The 20,816-nt window shown below is 42.2% G+C and overlaps 2 protein-coding genes across 33 annotated transcripts in view; both read left to right on the top strand.

The window, feature by feature from the left end:
* The window catches only part of CLASP2 (cytoplasmic linker associated protein 2), a 146,738-nt gene extending 142,937 nt beyond the window's left edge, over window positions 1-3,801 (top strand). For all 30 annotated transcript variants that reach the window (XM_056338800.1, XM_056338797.1, XM_056338806.1 and 27 more), the window contains 2 exons: window positions 593-709; window positions 1,447-3,801. In XM_056338800.1, the coding sequence (XP_056194775.1) occupies window positions 593-709; window positions 1,447-1,533 (204 nt within the window). In that variant the 3' untranslated portion in view covers window positions 1,534-3,801. The remainder of the gene's footprint in view (window positions 1-592; window positions 710-1,446) is intronic.
* A 14,992-nt stretch (window positions 3,802-18,793) lies between these two features.
* The window catches only part of UBP1 (upstream binding protein 1), a 38,345-nt gene continuing 36,322 nt past the window's right edge, over window positions 18,794-20,816 (top strand). For all 3 annotated transcript variants that reach the window (XM_056334237.1, XM_056334236.1, XM_056334235.1), the window contains exon 1: window positions 18,794-19,473. In XM_056334237.1, the coding sequence (XP_056190212.1) occupies window positions 19,361-19,473 (113 nt within the window). In that variant the 5' untranslated portion in view covers window positions 18,794-19,360. The remainder of the gene's footprint in view (window positions 19,474-20,816) is intronic.

Here is a 20,816-nt window from a genome sequence, read left to right as displayed (position 1 = left end):
TTTCACAGCTGGATTCTGCAGATTTCTGTTTCTAATGAGTGTGATTCATTTGTACATCTGCAGGAAGGCAGAGGCATAGCAGGGGCCCTCTGAGAATCGGGTGTGAGTGAAACAGCCAGGAATGGGGTACTAGCAGAGTGGCAAAACAAATAAAATCAGTAAGGAATGAGATCAGAATTAACAAAAGATTCTTTACGTGTTAAGAGAATGCTTCTTTCAGAGTAAGGAAGATTTAAATTGAGTGGTCTTCTGCTTTAAGTAAATATCTGTATAATATACAACAATTTCTCTTACGTACAGCCCTATTGCACGACAGCAGCTCTGTTTTCAGTGTAACTTATGAACAGGATTGTGTGAGTTTTAGTTTCAGTCTGGAAAATGATTATCAATGGTGATTAATAAGCAGCCTGCTTTTTAAGTGCATGCTGTGTATTTGCGTGTTTGTTTTTTTGTTGGAATGCTTCATTGGGCTACACTAGCATTAATTTACTGTAGACTTCAATGTATTTATTATAGTAAATAAGTAAATAGCTTTCTGAGGCTTTTAATCATTAACTGATAAGGTATTAATGTTAATTTTATTGCTTTCTAGGGTTATGATAATTCAGAGAGCAGTGTTCGTAAGGCATGTGTTTTCTGCCTTGTAGCCATTCATGCAGTAATTGGTGATGAACTAAAACCACATCTCAGTCAACTCACTGGCAGCAAAGTAAGTAAAAGATACCATTTAAAGAGATCTTGTTTCGTAATTGCATGTATGCATTTGCATTCTGGTTGGAATTGCCAGGAAGTTTCATAAAAGTATATACTTGAATTAGAATGTTGGGCTACTGCTGAAACCCAATGAGGATTAATATAACTTCATCATAAAATGTTCAAAACTGATATTCCATAGATCTTTATGCAAGTGTATGAACTGTACCATTAAGAAAAATACTAAATTACATTTCTTACTGCTGTTCGATGGATTTAGTCACTGGTTGTATCCCCAGTAGTAGTTAGTGATTATGGCTATACTCCACATAGCTTTTCCTATCAGTATTTCTTGTCTCATTTTTCATGCAGGTTCGAATTGGTAAGTACTACACCAACAACTCTTAACTAGAGGTTTAAAACCTCAACATTAACTCAAAAGGAAAGAAAACACCAACCTGACCTTATTTAGAACAGCATTGTAACTTGAGGAGAATATTCCATCTATTTTTATCTAGCTAGCTTAGATAATTCTCTTCTTTACATTCTTAAAGAAACTTGAGCAGTTTCTTGTGACAAATTTTGCTGTGCTTGATACTTTCATTGGCAAGTATGTTACCTTTGAATCAACTGTGTAAAATACAATTTTGCTTTTGGGAAAAAGAAAATAGTTTAATGTCTCCTTTGTTGTACTTTTTCCTGTGGTCTGTAGTTTGCAAATACTGAAAGTGAATTTCTGGCTTAAATTTGCAGATGAAATTATTGAACCTTTACATCAAACGTGCACAAACAGGCTCGGGACCAGGGGATACAACAGCAGATATGTCTGGACAAAGCTAATGAAGCTGACAAGAGTTAACCAGGTTTCCTAAAGCAAGGGCAAGGCCCTCTTCAGTGAAAGGAAAATTCTTAACATACAACTTCTGGAACTTTTTTCCTTGGGGTTTTTTTTTCCCTTTCTTTTGTTGTTTTTTGGTTTTGTTTCTTTTTTTTCTTTAACCAACGGCTGTCCTCAGCCTGCATGTGACTGTTGCAATAGAATTATTCCAGATCCAAGGAAAAACAGTATTAACATCAGTTGATCAAAGCAGAAATAAAATCTAAAAATTATCTAATCCATCAGTTATCCTGTTCAAAATCCTCTGTGTCTTCCCATTAACTTTTGCCAGTGTTACTGTATTAAAAAAAAGATTTTTTTAATGCTAATTAAAAAGGTATGCTTTAAGCTTCAGAAGTTAAAATATAAATTCTGTTGCTTTTACTCAGCTGCAGATAACATTACTTTTTTGTTGCTGTTTTGTTTGAGTATCATGTCCTTCGCTAGAAACCAGAAGTGATGTGAAACAAGAAGTGATGTGAAACAAGGCTGAACTAGTCTGAACTGCAGTGAGACTCGTTCACTGTGTTGGTGGTTCCTCATCTTTCTTACAGCTTGTTTGGGTTATTCTGGAGATTGAGAAATATGCCTATAAAAAAAGCTGGATTGATCCAGTTCTGTAAAAGTGATATTGTTCATTGGTTGTATGTTTGTTGCATAAATAAGAATTTAGTGTGCGCAGCAGAGGACTGGTACAACCAGTACCTCTTAATGTGGAAGACAGCCCTTTCAGGGTAGCATTGCCGACCTGGTGATAGTGTGGCAGTCTGCTTTCTGGCAGCAGAGTTAATGGTCACTTGATGGACGTGAACCATCCTTGTCACCTTTCGTTCTTCAAGCAGGATGCTTCAGAATGGAGTGCTCTGCCCAAGCATGCTCAGTATGTATTTATCTTTATCACTAGAATGTTTCCTCTCAACCTAATTGCTGGAACAAGTAGTCTTGTATTGTAACTCACATGGGATTTTGACAGCAGTGCAGAAAACTATTTATTCGTTACCTTCCTAAAAGCACCAAGATTTTCTGCATTGAATTTAAATGGGGGGGAGGGGGAATAGTCACAAATGCTATTGATCTTGCCACCTTTTAATTTAAAAAAAATATATATATTTTGGATGAGTTGGGAAAGCTGCACCAAATTATTTGCATGGTTTTCTTGAATAGCATCCTCAAGACCCATCTGGATTAAGGTGTGGAAATGTTTCCAGGGTTTGTTTTTCCATTTTTGAAAAAGAGTTAGTTTATTGTGAATAATGGTTCTTTGTATTTATGAACTTGATAATGGAAAGAGAACAAAGATCAAGTAAATGTGTCCCTAAATGTTGTCTTTTTCTTTTTTTTTTTTCTTTTTCTTTTTTTATGTCTTGGATATAAGTAGCAAGCTAATTTAACTGAGAACTGGGATGAAACAGGAATGGTGACACTTTTTTTCCTGACTTTTTTTTTTTTTTCCCTCCCCTTTGACTGTGATGTTGTCTAGTTGTAGCAAGTGTATCCTGATAAGAGAGAAAATAGCGGTGCCAAGGATGATGATCTATGCTAGGCTAAAATTCTCTCTACCTCTTCAGGGTGACTAATTTTTGACTGAGCTGCTGCGTATAGCACCCGGTGGAAGAACTATCTACAGAAAATCTTTTTTTTTTTTTCTCTCTTCCAAATTATCACTTAATGTGTATTCAAAACTCTTCTTCAACATTGCAGCCAAATATCATAAGAAACTACTTACACACTTTACTTGCTAGAAACCCTGAAAAGCAAAACTGAATAAAAATTTAGTCAGATGCTTGTAGTTACATGAAAGGTTGTTTTCACTTTAGTTTGAAGTGAATGCAATAGAAAGAGCTAACATGGTTGTTAAAGAAGCAATGCCATTGCAGAGATTTATTTGAAGGAAAAGTTGTAGAAATATATGTAAAGACTTAAAACCAAGACTGTCATAACACGTTGCTAGCCCTTTTTAGCAGCTACATCAAGAAAATAGTATCTCTTCTTTCTTTCCTTTGTACGTGTAACATCTTCGTTGTTTTCTACTGTTTAATTACATTGTGTATTTATAGTTCTATGCTTACCATTGTGCATATACTGGCAATAAAATGTACATAACATTACTTAAAAAATAAGCAATGTATACATTCTGGTTTTCTGTTTTATTTGATCACATGCTATAAGAAGAAATTATAAATGTGATTGATACAACATTGGTTAAAAAGAAAAATTTATCTTAATCTTCATGCTTTGTGTGTCCAAATGATGTTTCTTTATATACTCTTGCTAAACCTGACTTGGCATTTCAGAACATGCTGTGAACATAGGTATGCTAGAGAAAACTGTTTTTTGGAAATGGAATGGAATCTTTATGAACACCCAGTTTCCTTCGTCTAGGCAAGTTTCATGTTTACAGTTGCATTTATTTGTATGTTATACACTGTTATAATTTTATTTTTTTTAATATTGCAAAAATATTTTTCAGTCCACAATCTTGTAGTTTACATTTTGATTACACAAAAGGTCACTTAAAAAAAAAAAATTGCGCAAATTCTAAGCTCAATAGTCCTGTATCTTATTCCTGCTTTTCCTACAGGTAGTATTTATTTTCAGAGGATCATTTCAAGATGACTGCTGTTTGTCATCTTTTTGAAGATGCTATTTCATACTGAAAAAATAAGTTATTGAAACATACAATACATATTCTGTATTAACGTAATTTGGTTTATGTGTAAACAAAAGTTGGTAAGAAAGAAATGGGTTTGTGTCCCCTATATGACTGAAAAATTTTGCCGCAGGAAGTGGGGGAGGAATATATTTACCCAGAGTTTGTCTGTCAGTTTTGCTTCTGAGCCATCTTTTAAGTGTTCCAAGTGTGGGTATCCCAGGTATTAAAAGTCTAAATGCAATATATTGAAAATAATATTTTACTTAAGATATGACTAGTTCTAGTTCCAACAAAGATGGGTCTGCTAGAGTGGACAGAATACGTTTGTATTACATGCCGTCAGAATGCAAGAATTTGCAACAAAATTATTTCCACTGCAGCCAGTTATCAGATCCACTGCACTGCTGCTTGCCTTCATACTCTACATTATAAATAGACATTAGCTCAGTTAAATTAGAGTGATGATTAGTCATGCCTTATGGTCCTGCTGGAGGTGGTTTCTCTCATGGATTGGCATAAAGATCTGGGAAAAATTAGGACAATTATAAGTTGCTGTTCTTTTAGAAAGGGTGTTTCTTTATGTTCTAATATTCTGTAAAATAGGTTATTGCAATAATTTGAATACTGAAACATATTCGTAAAGGTTGGGTTTGGGCTTCAAAAAAGAGGAAGAAGGAAAGCAAGCTACATGGAGAATCAGGATAGGAAATGCACATTTTGGATGTCTTTGACTTGGATGTCAATTGTTTTAAAGAATTTTGAGTAACACATTATGTTCAGCTGAAGTCTTAGTAAGGAAGTTGGGGTAGTAAATGTAAATTGAAAGGAGAGCTGATAAAGTAAATTTTGTGACATCGGATTGCTTGTTTGGCTTTGAAGATAAAGGTTGGAAGAGATTGAGTTGTGTTTATTTTTTGTGTTCTGAGTCCCAGAGCAAAAGGAACAAACATTTGTTTTCTGGAAGCACTTGCATATTCTCAGTAGTTTCTATGAATCTTTAAACGTTTGAGTAAATTCACAGACATACCTATGTAAAAAGCCTATTGAGAATGCAGCCTGAACTGCTTACAGTTTTAATTTTCAGCAAAAGAGTTCAAATATGACATTGTTCCTTTGAAAACAGTCATAAAAGAGAAAAGAATCCTGAGGACTAAAGCTCCTGAATTACACTACGGTTACTGTCTGTGATAGACTAGTGAGAATGGTTCAGCTGCTGGTGGTAACTTGCCATGTGGGGTTGGGACATAGCAAACACACACAGAGCACAGCAGATGTGATATAGATAAACGGGCAGTTTGGGAATTGGAGGTTTATCTGGAGAAAGAAAACTCATGTTTTCTCCCAATTAAAGCAGGAAACTGATCAGTTTTGCAGCTGCCAGCCTATTTCTGGGTAAGATGGAAGTCCATATTACATCTGCTTCTTACATTTTCCCCCTTATGTTTTGTAATTAAGTCTTCCAAATCTTAAAAGCACCTACTTTAAAGATTTGCTTCGTCTATTGTAAATGTTCTCTTAAACAGATAAAAATCTTTCTTCTCTGTTGAAACATGGAAGATTTTCAGTAAGATGGGAAGGTGGAGAAACTTAACTGTGCTAGTCTGGCAAGTGAAAAAAATGACACTTCACTTACTATTTTTCTATATTGTGTATATGTTTATATATGTAAGTATATTTTAAGACCTTAAGGCTCTTAAGCTGTGCAGCCTGGATTATTCTAGTTAAAGACATTTCTTCATTTGCTCATAAGAGATTAGGATAATAAGTGCATTTATTGAGAAGGTGCCTGCTGAGGAAATTTTGCTAATAGGTAATTTCTGTTGGGATAGAATTGCAACTATGTTCGTAAATTTCTGTTTAACAGTAACACTTGGAAACTTTGAAATCTTATTTTGCAAAAGTTTCAAATATTTTTGTCAAATATAAAAATTCTGTAACTCTTGATGTATTTTAGGTAGATATGAGTGATCCTAATGAAGCATATCTTGAGGGACCAAGATTGGAAAAAATTATGGATAGCCAAACATGGAAAACACTTTTTTTGTCAGTGGGAAGAGCAACATACCTGCATATAACTGTTCGATACCCAGACTTGTTACTGTTGGCAGTAGGTAGAAAGGTAACTAAACTTTAACTTGGGCACCAAAGTTTTACAAGTTCTCCATTTTGTTGTGCTTCCTTTCCTAGATCATGCTACCGTCCACCAGTGCAAATCTTTGGACCTCTATAAAGCCATACTAAAGTTGGTACTGGAGTCAGTTCTGTTAACTGTATGTCAGGCTAGATTCAAAGCTGGTGCGTGTCTGTCTGAGGAAGGTGTACACCACTAAAACCAGAAACTTGTAGATTTAAGTTATGCAGTAGACAGATGTTCTCAGAAGTCAACTAGACTGGGTAGATACTCCCTCGCCATCTGTTTCTCTCTGCCCATGGGTACCTTGTGGGAGCTTCCCTGCGCTATTCCAGACAAATCAGGTTGGGGAAGAATCTCGGACTGGTCCCCCAAGAACACCTCGTGGTCAGAAGCTTCTGGTAGAAGTGAATGAATGTCCTGGGCTTTGAGGGTCTGCCTGTAATGGGGAAGGGGGACAGAGGAACACATTCCTTGGCACAGTTTGTTTGGCCTGAGCATATGTAGCTTATGTTAAAATACCAGGGAAGACAAGGGAACTGTGATATCAACTTGGTTTAAACAGCTGAAGTGTGAGCCTGTATGGGAGCTGGATGTGTCTGTTTCAATTAGAATTATAGGTTAGCATGTTTTAAAATGCTGGATTTATCTGCTAATCTGAAATAATCCATGTGAAATTTAACTTTAACAGTATGCAAGTGCAAAAGCCTCTGATTTGGTAAAATGGTCATTTCTGGCTTGCTGGGTTTTGTCCTTTAGGCACAACTTAACTTAAACGGTGGATAAAGGGTTTTTACACCATACTAAATACCATTACAGGTGGTTGTATTTTATATAGAAAACTTTCTGAGGTGTTTGATACAGTTTTCGATCTTTCAGGTGGCAGCTGTGGTGGCCCTGTTGGTCAGCTAACCAACTGAACTATTTTACCCAGACAAAATTGTCTCTTTTGCCGAAGGAGTTTTCACACATCACTATTTATACAGCCTGTGTTTGCCTAAGAGGAGAAATCTTAATTGGATGTTACCTGATTGTTCAGAAATAGTCAGATGAAACAGTTTAAAACCTTACTCTGTAGTAGTTACTGGTACCATCAGAGGCTGCCCTTTCTCCCCAGCCTGTCAGTGAGCCACTGCTGCTTGAACCGTGTGAGGAAGGAGATTGCCGCCGTGTTAGGAAGTGGAAAACAGGGTTGTTGCAGAACATGGGAAGAGAGGCATGGTGTACATGCTATATTTCACCCCCTGTTGGTTGCAGCTCTTGTTCTTAAAAATCCTGCATGGTTTGTAATGTTTTTAGGAAGGGGATTTTCTTGGAATGTAGAATATCTTGCTTTCTGCATTTGGAGTTAAGAGGAAAACATGGATGTTGAAGGATTTTTGTCCACAAAGCCAAGACGGCCCAATGCTAGAAAACGTTAGGTCTGGCAGGGTACAAAAGCTGCCTCAGAGCCTCAGGTAAAAGGGACTCTGTCCATTAGGAATGAGGAGAAACAGCTGTCTTTCGTATGTCAGAACATGTGGGAAGCCAGCATTGCGGCAGCAGTCTGGCAGCTGAAATAGTGATTTTTAGGCTACCAACAAGGCACACAGCAAGCACAGAACAGCAAAATAACAAACACTTAAACTTCTTCACCCTTACAGCTTTTCAAATCTTACACAAAAATGTGACTCCATCCTTTGCCACACCCATAAAAACCTGCTAACTTAAGTTTTGATTTGGGTACAATGTGATGGTTTAAATCAAAATTTTCTGTAGGCAATGTTGCCATCTAAATCTCCTTAGGCCTATAAATGATCTTGGTGTGATAGGTTCCTTTGCAGGCCTTAAAGTCTTCCTAAAAGGCAGCAGAAGAAAGCAAAGGTAGTCCCTACCATGCCTCCGTCTCCTAAGATGTGAAGTCAGTAAGACATTTATACCTCAGTTCATACCTCAGCACCTTAATGACATCCTCTTAGATGTGGAAGTAGGTTTTGAGGAATATGACTATGGAGGAATAAATTACAGAGCAGGAACACCCTGCAATGGAGACTTCCAGGCTGTTTTTTAAAAGGGGATCGATCCCATGAGGAAAGGAGCATACTGTGCATTCTTCAGAAAAAGCCAAACCTATAGTTTTTGTGAACTGACACTTCAGCATTGGAAGCAATCTGTATTTCTCCTTTATTACATACAGTTTTCAGAGTGCCTCATATCAAGGAGTCACTCAAGCGAGTCCAAGCAGAGTCAGCTACATACCTAATGTATTTCATCAAAGTGATCAAAGGAGCTGTTGAAGTACTTAGTGTGCTCAGCACTTGATGTTACGCATCAAGCAGAGTGTCATTCTGGTCAGATACCTGGTGATGTGCTGCCTTGTCTCCATGCTGTTAAGATTTCTACTGGAATTTAGGAGGTCCACCAAAAATGTTCTTTATGTTTTTTCCCATTTCCCCTTTTCTTTGTAGCCATGCTTCTCCAGACCTGCTCTGTATCGCCGAGGAAGGACTGGTAGATGCAGCAGTCCTTACAGTGGTTCAGTGTTAAGCAGGCCCAGATGAGGGTGTCTTAAAACTGTCCAGCAATCCAGAATAAAGGTGGCAGGTGGACACGGAGAACATGCAGGCATTGCTGCTTATCTTTTATTGTGCTAAGCACACCATGACTGCGTACTTTTGCCACCTTCAGGTGACCAGACAGCAATGGGACTGGGCTGGGTCAGCTCTTAATGCGTTAGGAGATGTGTGGAGAGCTGCCAGCGGGTTTAGCAGTGGATCACTTGTGGAAGTTTTTCTTGCCTGGGATCGTTACCTGTCAGGGTTTAAGTTAGTTACGGCACTGGCAATGAAGTGTCCCACTAACAACGTGTGTAGGACAGACAGAGTGCTTGTATTCAGAAGTACATGGAAAGACGGGCTAGAAATATGTGTCAGCACCTCTCACAAATGCATGATGGATTCATAGCCCATCCAAGCAGAGAGTATCATCTGGGCATGAATACCTCACTGTTAGGTAGCGATTTAGGTGAACAGGGCCACTGATGTCTGGTTTGACAGGTGTTTTCATTCCAAAATTATCTTGCATTTGGTAGCAACGGTTATACAACCAGAAGGAGTCCAAAGACCAAATAGGATGCATCAAAATAACAATGCTTTCCTCTCCATACTCTGTTTTAGGGCTGAAGTATGTAGGGATTGCTCCCGCATAAATACAGACCTGTCTTCAGATTTAAAACTGACCTAGTATTTTTAAGAACAACTAAGAATCATCCGTGAACAGCACAAACTTCCTTTAAATAAAATTTTCAGAATAAACACTGAATTTACAGAGTCCTGTGTGGTACCTGATTGAGCTTTTCCATGTGTCTGTAGTTTAATTCTTACTTGCTAAAAGCAAAGAGCAATGATGACTTTCTGTGTATATAACCAGCTATAATGGCAATATTTAAGGTCATTTGTTGAAGTTCTCAGGCAGTAAGAAAATGACGTGAGGAGTTCAATCACTGCTATAAAAAAGATTATCAAATTGAATGATACCTTAGCAGACCTAATCTTGGATGCTGCTCATGGAAAAATCCAACAATTAAAAATTTTCAGGCACTATATGCTAAAGTACTTAACTTCAGTGCAGATCCACGCATTAGCAATACAGCCTCCCCACCTTAAATTTTGGGCTGGACTTTGCATGCCATACACAAGCCTTAGAGCAAGAGCTGTTTTAAATAAATAATGTTTTGTTGTTTGTGTATACAATATTCCTTTGCTGAGATCTGCTTTAGTACTTACTGGGCAGATCATAAAGCAAGAAACAAAAATAGCCTCTTAACAATAAACAGCACAAGGTAAAAAACTCACCTTATTTGTCCCCAAACTTGCAAGATTGTGTAACCACATACCTTTATGTCTAGAGGTTAGTCAAGGGCAGCAGGTGTGGGTGTGGGGAATATGCAGTGCTTCATGAGTCAAAATACCAGAATTAAAAGTAACCCGGGAAGTTTATCCTGACTTAAAAAACTAAGTTATAATGTACTTGAAGTGTTACCTGTATACTGTTGGCTACAAAGATCAGCAAAACACAGGACTGTAAAGAGAAAAAAAAATACTGATTTCCTGGTTTCCTTTTTTTTTTTTATTGTACTGTTAAATTTCAGTTTGAATAATAACATCTTTCCTACACATTCAGTCTAGTACTTTCCATGCCAGGAACTCAAAGCCTCTGTAAGTTAAGCATGTCAGTAATTGGAAGGGATAAAAAAAGAGGCAAATTTTCCTCTTGCACAGTGCTTTTGCATGGAAGTGCACAAGATTTGGTTCTGCTTTGCTGCTTTTACGCCATCAGGAACAGTGGTGGCAGTGGGATGGGATGGTTTGTAGCAGCAGCTTTTGTGGCCACACTCAAGTTTGAAAGAGTTTGGGTACCTGTAACACAGGTCTTTATAAGCCGGTACTTGGAAACTTGGATGCCTACCCTTCTTCATTTCACCCTCCTCTACGAATAAACACCCCATCCCCTCGAGGCAGTAGCTTTTTGGGTATTGCCAATACGCCAGTTACTGTGCTTACACAGACTAAAAGTACTTGAAAAAGGAAAGGAATGTAAGAGAGTGAATGGGCACTTTTGCTGCAACCCTCCTGTCTTTTAATACGGCTCACTGCTGTGGTTGGTAGAGTCACAGCTTTGTTAGCAGCTGGGCAAACTAACAGCAGAGAGGACCAAAATCAGAGAACTGAAGCACCTAAGGCTGACAGCTCCTGCTCGCTATCTATCCGTGCTCGAAACACACAGGGTAAACCCAGGGCAGTAGTAGCCTGCTTGGCAGCTGCTTGCCTGGGCTCCCCTGGGGTGGTTATTTTTATTTTCAATGGCAGCAAGTTGTCTGTCTTGACATAAGAACAAATCTAGGACTTGTGGTTTGTTGTGTTTGTGTTATGTAAAAATATCAAAAGTAATTCCAAATAGGGTAGTAACAAAGTCCACTGTGTTGAAGATGAAAAACAGGAGTGCAGGTTTTAGTATTACATATGTAGGGAGGTGTGTGTATGTGAATAAAATAGGCTACTCATTAGTCTGGGAAATCACTTTTGCTTACAAGTTGTCTCCTGGACTTCACAAAAAAAGACTGATCAAACCTGCACTGTTCCTGCCTGCATTTTGACAACCAACATCTGGCAAAAGCAACAGTGTACTTTGAGAGAGGACTGCCAGGTAATTTGAAGCCCTGTGAACTTAGTGGGATGCAGGTGGAGGCGGGAGCCACTCTGTGGCAGGGACTGAAAACTCTACAAGTGAAGGGGAATCGTGTGTTGCTCTTTCCATTTAATAGAAATACAAGTCACAGAACTGAGAAGATACCTACCTTCTACAGGGAAGGCTCAGGTCAGCCCTGAGGGAAGATGGTGAAAGCAGTTTCTGGGATGTGCAGAGGGAAATGGGGCTTCCAACTACAATGCATTGTACGCATTTTAACACCTTTGTCTAAATCTAGAGCTGGAGACTTACTTTATTTTACAGCTTGCTAGTAGATCCAAGCAAACTACATAGCAGGATACATACTCTTCCTGCAGTCACTGAAATCAAATTAATTATTAAAAAAATGCAACAGTGATCACTGGGACTCATGCTGCCCTTTGCCTCTGCTCAGGGGGTTCTTACATACAGTTACATACAGACACGGAACTAGAATAACTATGGAACTAACCTCTCGTCCTTGCTGGAGCAAAGATCAGTTCATGTACACAGGCTGGTTTGTGTCATGATGGCCCTCCCTGTGGTACCCAGGTGCCTCTTGGCAGAGAACAATCTCTTAGCATCACTAGGCCAGCAGTCCCAATTCCTGTCTGCTGTTCTGGACAGCATCACACAGGTGTTTCTTTCTCTCTCTGTATTTACAGTTCCTCTTCTACTATTATTCTGGCCTTTGCTTTTTGGTTGTGGTATTTGATGTTGAATAGGAATGGTAAGTTAAGGGAAAATAGTCTCATGCTATGAAAAAAACAAACCATGTTGTTTGTTGGAAGGTTTTTTTAATTGCTGCCGATTACTATCACTCTTATAAGAAATAATTCTTTTTTTGTTTTCCAGAACCTTGCTCTTCGATATTCTGATTTTCATAGCCTGCGTGTTGTCACAATATTGCAATACCTTTTAAAAGTACCTTTTTATAGAATGAACTGCAGGGAACAAACAATGGGTGCTTGTGGGCGGGTGGTTTTTTTTAAACAAAAACAACAACCAAACAAAAAAAAAATCAACCACCAGCAAACTGCTACTGTTTGTCGGTAGTCCTTCCTATTTCAAGCAGAATGGGTGCCCTCTGCAGGTAACTGTTCTCAGATGAGGGGTTTGGGTCTGTGCCCCCTTTCATTTCTGAGCGTCAAGGTTTTAGCAGGATCCACCGGTGCTATTTTGCATGTTTTAAAGCAGATGATACAATTCTGGCTGCAAACCCAGGCAAGCAAATGGCACTGAGACATGAGAGCACCAAGCAGCTGGTTTGCATCCGAATGTGATTTTTCCGTAAAGCACATGTGTGAGGGGTGGTGTGGGTGGGTGTTGGGAGTAAATATTTTTCCTGTAGTTGGACAGTATTTGCATTCTAATTTTTTAAAATGTCTTTTAATGGAAAGAAGGTAACTATGAAGTTGTGTTCTGTAGTAGCTGCTACTTGAACATGCACGGGCTGAACAGGCAGAAGGAATACAGTCTAAACACTACTGAGAAGGCATCCATCCTGCTTGCCTTAGAGAGGTCATTGTATATTCCACCTTTTTTCTTTTTCTTTTCAGTCAGCCACGCCTATGTAGGTTGTAGTGTTCCAAGTACTCTGTGTGGACTGTGTAAAGAGGGAGCTGTATGCCCTCTGAGGCAGAAGTGCTATGAAATTGGTTTTTTCTTCTGGCTCTGTAAGACACAGCTCTGCTCAGTGACGCTGACCATGTGAAGGGAGGGGAGGATGTCAGTGGAGATGCTGGTGAGGTCTGAGCTGTGCTTGGTGTCACATCTGCTAGCAATAAAGCCCTGCAGCTGGGCAGCACGTAAGCAGATGGGGACCAGCCAAGACTTCAGATACCTGCCTCTTCTGGAGAGGGTGAAACCCGCAAACTTGCTGGCAGCAGCTAAATGTAAAGGTGTGAGAGAAACCCAACTGCAACTTTAATCTGAATGTATGTATTTGTTTTCTCTCTCCTCTCTCCCATCACTGCAGTGATCATCTCTTAGCTGAACACAATGCTTCATCTCATCCCAAAATGCTTTTCTGGCACAGCCAGCCTGAACATTATCACCATCACCAGTATCCCACCAGTAACAGCAGCTACCTGCGGTAAGAAAAGAATGGGGGTGATTTTTAATCAGAGTAAGAATTACAATGCTTTAATGCACAAGAATGCAGACTGCACAACCTTTGCTAATTCACAAGTTCAAGCCTTCTAATAGAGCTGGTGATCATAGACCCTTTGAGAACAGTTTCAGCAGTGCAGTCAGCATAGTGGGGATCTCCTTTACTATAGCTCCGTGATTTTCACAAACCATGCCGCTGTACCTGTGTGCTAGTAACAGAATGTTTTACTGCTTAATATGATATTCACAGATGGGGGAGCAGGGGTGTGTGTTTCATTTTCAAATGACATTCGCAGTTTGTAGATAAAACTTTCTTTACATGAAGTAAATCAGACTTAGAAATACCTTGATGTATCACATCTACTTCGATGACCTGCTGAAGCTCAGCTGATCTGCAGGATCAGGACTATGGGCTGCTTGTCCTATCAGTCCAGGCACGCTGGCTAAACGCTTTGCATTGAAATTCTGATGCAATATATAGCTTATTGCATCAGCATGTTCCAGTGAGCTGTGAACCTACTTTACATCTTCATGACTAAAACATTATTTGTGTACAGATTTAAATTTTTCTTCTAATTAGAAATTATTATGCTTTGACAAGAACTAGGCTCCTAGATACCAGATTATCTTGATGTTATTTAAGTTTCAATTTATGATGTGGTTCACTCCCTGTTAAACTTTAGCTTATTACCTTTTGGCTACATACAATGTATGTAAACATGGTAGTGTTTAATCATCTACCTTGACAAGGGGGGGTTTGTACATTGGTAGTCTCACAGGTCTTGTAGAATCGTTGAGTACCATGGTTTTATTAGAAATGTGTTACGTTTTATATTTTAAAAAAACCACAAAGGAATTGAGCTATATTTGGATTTATATATTGGATATATTTGGATTCCAAAGTATGAAACTAATGACTAATACAGCGGAGTTTTATGAAATCAATCCATTTCAATACAGAGGTCAGGGTGATTTGAAATTTAGGTTGGCTAACACAAATAAGTAGCAAACACAGCGCTGTTTCTATTTACTCAAGCAGTAAACCAGAAATGAAGAATGAGCAGTGGAATTCCTGGATGCAATCCTGTTTACAGGTGACATGCACAGTTGCTAGTGCAAAAGGAAACAAACAGCAAGGGACAGTGAGGATGCTTACTTGCACCTCCAGTCCCCCCTTCTTCAGCCACTGTTCAGCCTGGAGGAGGTACATCCCCTCCTAGCTTTTCTCAGGGGCATGCTCTCTCAGGGCCTGTTCTCACCGTGTCCTTGTCTGTCTTCATTGCTTCCCTGTATTCGCTTCTGTTTCCTCACGCTTATCTAAAAATCTGCCATCTGAGTCCCTCTGAAGTTACTCTTCCCACACGCTTTTGAGCACCTGCCTTTAGGTTTGGATGGCTGCATGCGTCTGTGTTTTGGTATTGAAATACAACGTAGGGGGAACACCTCCATAAATTAAGAGTTGTGTGCAAGTGCTAACAAGATTGGGCTTTGAGGCAGATTACTGTAAGCAGGAAAAATGCCACCCGGTTCAGGCACTAGGCTTCAGTCTGGCCATAACCATCAGGCTGCTTGGCTCTGTCTGTAGCGAAGCACCACACTTCAGTCCTGCATCTGGACATATGTAAGGCTTCTATAGAAACAGCAATCGACTTCAGGGGAGGATACCAGCCAGCGTTAGTGATGAGCAGATGGAGGAAGGAGTGTCCCGCGATCCCTTCTCCCACATCTCAGTAAACCTGTACTTGGATTGCATTTATGCATGTGTATGTGCAAAATCAGGCTCCCACTGCATGCACTTGGGCTTTGTTACATCAGGCCTCTGATCCCAATTAGTGGGTCTGATGACTGGGACATGCAGAAATGGAATGGCAGGGCCACAGGGAATGTCATCTCCGACAAGTTAGGCTTGTGGATTTGGCCCGCTCAGAGGGTTAGAGAAGCAATCTGAGATCTCAGGATGTTTAACTCCTGTTGTAGACAATTCCACCAGGCAGGCAGAAAGTTTGGAATGTTTTTCATGTAAGCAAAGCTTGGGAGGGAGCCAGGAGGATGGTAGTATTCTGTAAAGAGTTCGGCGTCCTCTCTGCCCCATAGCCTCTGCTCTCAGCCTTACTCTAAATATTAAATAATTAATAAATACTCTAAATAATTAACGATTTAGGCACGAATTCTGTGATCTCATCCTCTGAACAGGTTCATGTGCCTGACTTGTGGGACCCTGCCTAGGGCTTATATTGTCTAAGTTGCAGAATAGGAATTTTATTAGGAAAAGGGCACCATTTGTACATGTGTACACGTACCGTTGTGTGTATGGTATGTGGATTTCCAGTGGTTCCTGTTTGGTTAAACCCACTCTAGTTTTCTGTGGAATACAGACAGCATCAAAAGTGTGACAGTTTTCCCAGTCAAGACCATTTGTTTCTCATAAAGAATAAGAACAACTTCATTTTAGAAATAGAAATCTCTATTACTTAATTAGCTTGCACTTGAATCTACTCTCCCTGAGTATAAGGCCAATATGTTAGTTCAGCAACAAATTATCCCAAAAGTTAAATTATGAGAAGACTAACAGATTAGGATTAAAAATAAATTTTAAAAATATATGGAGGCAGCTGCCATTCATATTACAATCTGCAGAATGTCAACTGTAGGCATTAAAAAAATCACAAGGCTAGTGCAAAAACTGAAAAATAGAAAAAAAAATTTCAAGGCTTCCATTTGTAATCATTCTCTGTTTAAAGATATTTTAAACTCCTTTGGAAGAAGTTGAGAACACCATGTCATAATTACAAAAACTAGAGATTTGAGTACTTGAGTGATACGCTCTGAGGCTACAACTCCATCCACTGGAGCTGGCTAGATCTGGCTGGAAAGCAGTGTTTGTGTGCACAGCTGATTCCCAGGAGATGATCCGAGAACAGGACTGATCAGGGAACCTGCCCCGAAGAAACACACACATCAGAGGCCTGTAATTTAAAAACAACAAACACACGCACACGTTCCACAAACCTCTACAGAAAACATCTTGTAAATCAGGCAGGGATACAAATAATGCTAAAGAAAAATGTATGCATGGTAATACTCGTATTTTAACAGAAAAAGGACACTTTACGTCCTAAAATAGCTGAAAATAACATCTTCAGAAATACTGTCAGTTTGTTTATCACGGACAAGCTTTGCCCCACTTCTAAAGACTGAACTACAGGAGGACGGGTCTTACTGTATCCACTCCAGATACCCTCGGCAGAGGTTGGAATTTAGATCAGAAGAAAACAATTCCCAGCATAAAATTTGCCAGTTTATGATTCTGTAACTGCTGTGTAGCTATGTTAATGTAAGTACAGCAAGCAGAAAAACCAGTTATGCTAGGCATAAATCAAACTGCATCTGGCTCCTCTGGTCCTGGATCCTGTCTTCTCTCTCTGAATGTTGGAAGTAGGAAGTGCACTACTTCAGTTTTTCACAAGCCACCACTCTCTTTTCTATCACTTACAGAAGTGTTTTCTAGTGTTATTTATGCTACCTTACTTTTGTAGACCTAAAGTGGACTTTATAAATGTCTGCTTAGGGTATGGTTTGAATTTTCAATTAAAACTCTGTAATTCTTCAATGATAGAAGCTTAAGCTAACTTTGTAGCCTCTACGGTTGTATGCTGAATGCCTACTAATTGATTAACTGGACCACAAACATCCCATAAGAGTCACTGAAATAAAGTATTTCAGTCATAATAACAAATTAATGAAGTCACGGTATTGTTGTCATCTCCTCAGGCTTAAGAGAGGTATTTTGCCTGTGGTAATTTTAATTCTTCTCATTAAAAGGGGTAACTTGGTAGCTAGTGCCTATGCCAGGGACTTGTTCGTGAGCCCATGCCCTCTTCATAAATTACCCTTTGCTAAGCTTCTTCCTACATGTAGATGACTTATTCATCTGTACGCAAACAGGCAGAGAACTCATATATCAATTACAGCAGCAAAAATACCGGTACCATTTTCTGGAGAAGCCATATGTTCATTTACAGCAGCTTTGCTCCAGAAATTAGGTGATAAAAGGGCTTTGACCTGCGAGCATGTTCCTCTGAGCTCCAGTCATTTCTGTCTAAGTCCTGCCAGCAGGTGCCCTGTGAGCCTTCACGTTTGCGTGTACTTTTCAAAAGTTGGAGATTTGGTTGCAAACTCAGGATGCAGGTCTTGAGATTTTGTTCATCAGATTAAGTAGTGTATTTATACTGTGCGTTAGGTGGTATACTAGATGTAATTTATTTCTCTGCTTTGCAGGTACTGCTTTGTCTTTTTGATCTATATTCCTGTGGCGTTGGTCATTCAGACTGCAGCAGAGTTTGGGTTGTTTAGGGCAGGCTCCTCAGCCTTTTTCGGAACGTGTAGGTCAAGACAAGACAGAAAACGGGGGCAGCTTTCTTTTCTATTAACCTTTATTCTCCTCCGACAGTCACGTACTGTGAAACAAAAGATAAAAATCGGCACTACATGAGCGGGAAAGGCTGAAGGTGCCCCAAGGCTGAGGAAGAGAGGGCACGGCCGGGCGCTGGCGCTGCTCCTGCCCGCCGACCTGCCCCCGGTCCCTCTGCTGCCTTGAGAGCTTCCCGGGACCGCCGCCCGCCCGGGCCAGGGCACCCCCCCGCCCCGCCTGCCGGCTCCGGCTCGGGGGAAGACGGGCAGCAGGGGGACAGCCGCCCGCACCGGCGCGGGGGACGAAGCCCGGCCGGGCCCAGCTAAGCCGCCCGCAGGGGCCACTGCGGCAGCCTTTCCCGCACGGCCCGGCGGGCTAGCGGGGCTCTGACGCCACTTCCTGCCCGACTTCCGCTTCCGCTCCGCACCCCGCTTCCGGGTAGGCGCTCCCAGCATGCCGCGCCGCAGCAGCGGTGCACGACGGGCCCTCCGGCCGTGGGGCGGGGCGCCGGAGCCTGTCACCCGGTGACGTCGCCTGGCGTGAGGAAGTACCCGCTCATTGGCTGGGCTTCCCCCTCACCCCTCTCGTCCACCTCTGATTGGGCCCTCCGGCGGAGACCAGCCAATCGGCGGCCCGGGGCGCGGGAAGGCCCCGCCCCGGCAGCCGCTCGGGGGTGGAAGTAGTCGCCATGTTGGCGTGAGCGGCGGCGCTGCGCGGGAGCAGGGGCACGCCGGGGCTGCGCGCGGCTCCCGCGGCGGCAGCGGGGCGGGGGGGGGCGGCCGGCCGTTACAGCCGCGCGAGGCGGGCGGCGGCGGCTCCCCGGCGGGGCTGTAGTGGCAGCGGGTGCCCGCGCTGCTGCCGCCGCCGCAGCCTCCCCCCGTGAATGATGCGGCGGGAGGCGCCGCTGGGCTGGGTCGGAGCTCGGGCGGTGGCAGAAGCGGCGGCGGCCCCTGGCGGTGTGCGGTCGGAGGCGGCGGGGAAGGGCGCGGCGGAGGCGGCCGCCCGCTCCCCAGCCCCCCGCGGCGGCCGGGCGAGCGCAGGATGCTGAGAGCGACCCCGCGCCCTGGTCGCGCCGCGGGGAAAGGGCCCCCCCGGGGCTGAACGCGGACTCCCCCTCCCCCCGCCCCGCCCACGCTTCTCCCCCAGCCCCTCACTCTGTCGGCGCCGCCCGCCGAGACGCCGCCTCCCGGGGAGCAGCGGCGGCGGCCCCGGGGCTGAGCGGCTCCTCCCCGTCCGGCTCCTCCCGCGGCGGCGCGGGAGCGCGGGGGGCGGTGGAAGATGGCGTGGGTGCTGAAGATGGATGAAGTGATCGAGTCCGGGCTGGTGCACGATTTCGACGCCAGCCTCTCGGGCATCGGGCAGGAGCTGGGGGCCGGCGCCTACAGCATGAGGTAACGCTGCCGGCGGTGGGTGCTCGGGCCGCCCTGCCCTGCCCGTGCCGTTGGGCAGCGAGCGCGGGAAGGAGGTGGCCCCCTCGCCCCCTCCCTTCTTCCTCCTCCTTTTTTTTTTTTTTTTTTTTTTTTTAGTGAAGTACTCTTCACCCCGTTACCGGAGACTCCCAGAGGAGCGGGCACGTGGTGGAGGCCGGCCCGGTGTCTCTCGGTAGCCCCGCGTGGCGTGAGGGGCTGCCCCGGCGGGTCCCCCCGCCCTCCCCTCGGGCTGGCAGGGCGCCCTTCCCAAGGGGCGGGCGGCGGCTGCTGCTGCTGTTGCTGCTTGCCCGGCGGTGCTTTCGCCCCTACGTGTGTGATCGCTGCCGTAAAAATGACATTTCTCTGTCCCTTGGCTGTGCAACCGGAGCCCACGTTTCAGAGGATGATGATCTTCTACTCGGCAAATACAGTTCTGGTTTATAATAACCAATAGCTGCTTTCTTTAACGTCTGGAAAACGTTCTTTCTCGAGCCAGTAAACGCTGTGGTAGCTAGTAAGGTGGTGGTGTGGTTCTGCTTTAATAAGTCTGTTTATTCTTTAATATATTCTTTAATATTCTGTGTAATATGTGCCTTTAGTGACGTTTTCCTGTTTTTTCCTGTTTTTTTCTTTCTTGTTAGGTAGCTCTTTCAGTTCTTAATCAACTTGGCAGTTTCTTTACCTTTTGATAGTTTTCCAGGCTTTACAGTGAAAGTATTTAGATAGCTTTTGGGTGTGCTTGTTCAAAGTTAAGATAAAGCTGTAATTGTTTGAAATAAGTATATTTTATCTTAGTTACAGTCAGAACGTGTGGATTCCTGAGTGAGTTACTGGTGTGAAAAAGGGAAACTGTTTTGGAGACACTGGGAGACATTTTAGTTTAAGATTTTCAACAGGGTTGGTATTTTGAGAGCCTGAAGAAGTAAAACACTGGCATTTGATAGTTCGATGGCCTAGCCTGTGTGGAAGACACCTTATCTTTCGGGGTTGCCTGAAACTTGGAGGCCACCACAAGTTTCAGCTATTTGTATACGTTTTAAGGCAGTACTACTCAGGTGCATGTTGGAACTGTGGTGTCTTTGTTCAAAGTTATAAATAAAGTTTGCAGCTGAATAGACATGAAGACCCTTTTACTAGTATTTGGGATTGTGAGCTCAGCAAGTTTATGGTGGGATATGTATTTGCTGGGGGTTTTGTTTTGTGTGAGGCTTGATTAGTATTTTTTTTTTTAATTTAAACCCAATTCTAAAACTTGTTTAGAGAACTAGGTGATTCATCTCTCTTCACGAGAATACTCCTGATTTTATATTCAGCTTGTCTGGATT

This window comes from Falco biarmicus, chromosome 4, assembly GCF_023638135.1.
Source record: "Falco biarmicus isolate bFalBia1 chromosome 4, bFalBia1.pri, whole genome shotgun sequence".
In the NCBI taxonomy this organism is placed as follows: Eukaryota; Metazoa; Chordata; class Aves; order Falconiformes; family Falconidae; genus Falco; species Falco biarmicus.
The sequence above is the reverse complement of the archived record's forward strand: the minus strand, read 5'-3'. Positions and strand labels throughout refer to the sequence as shown.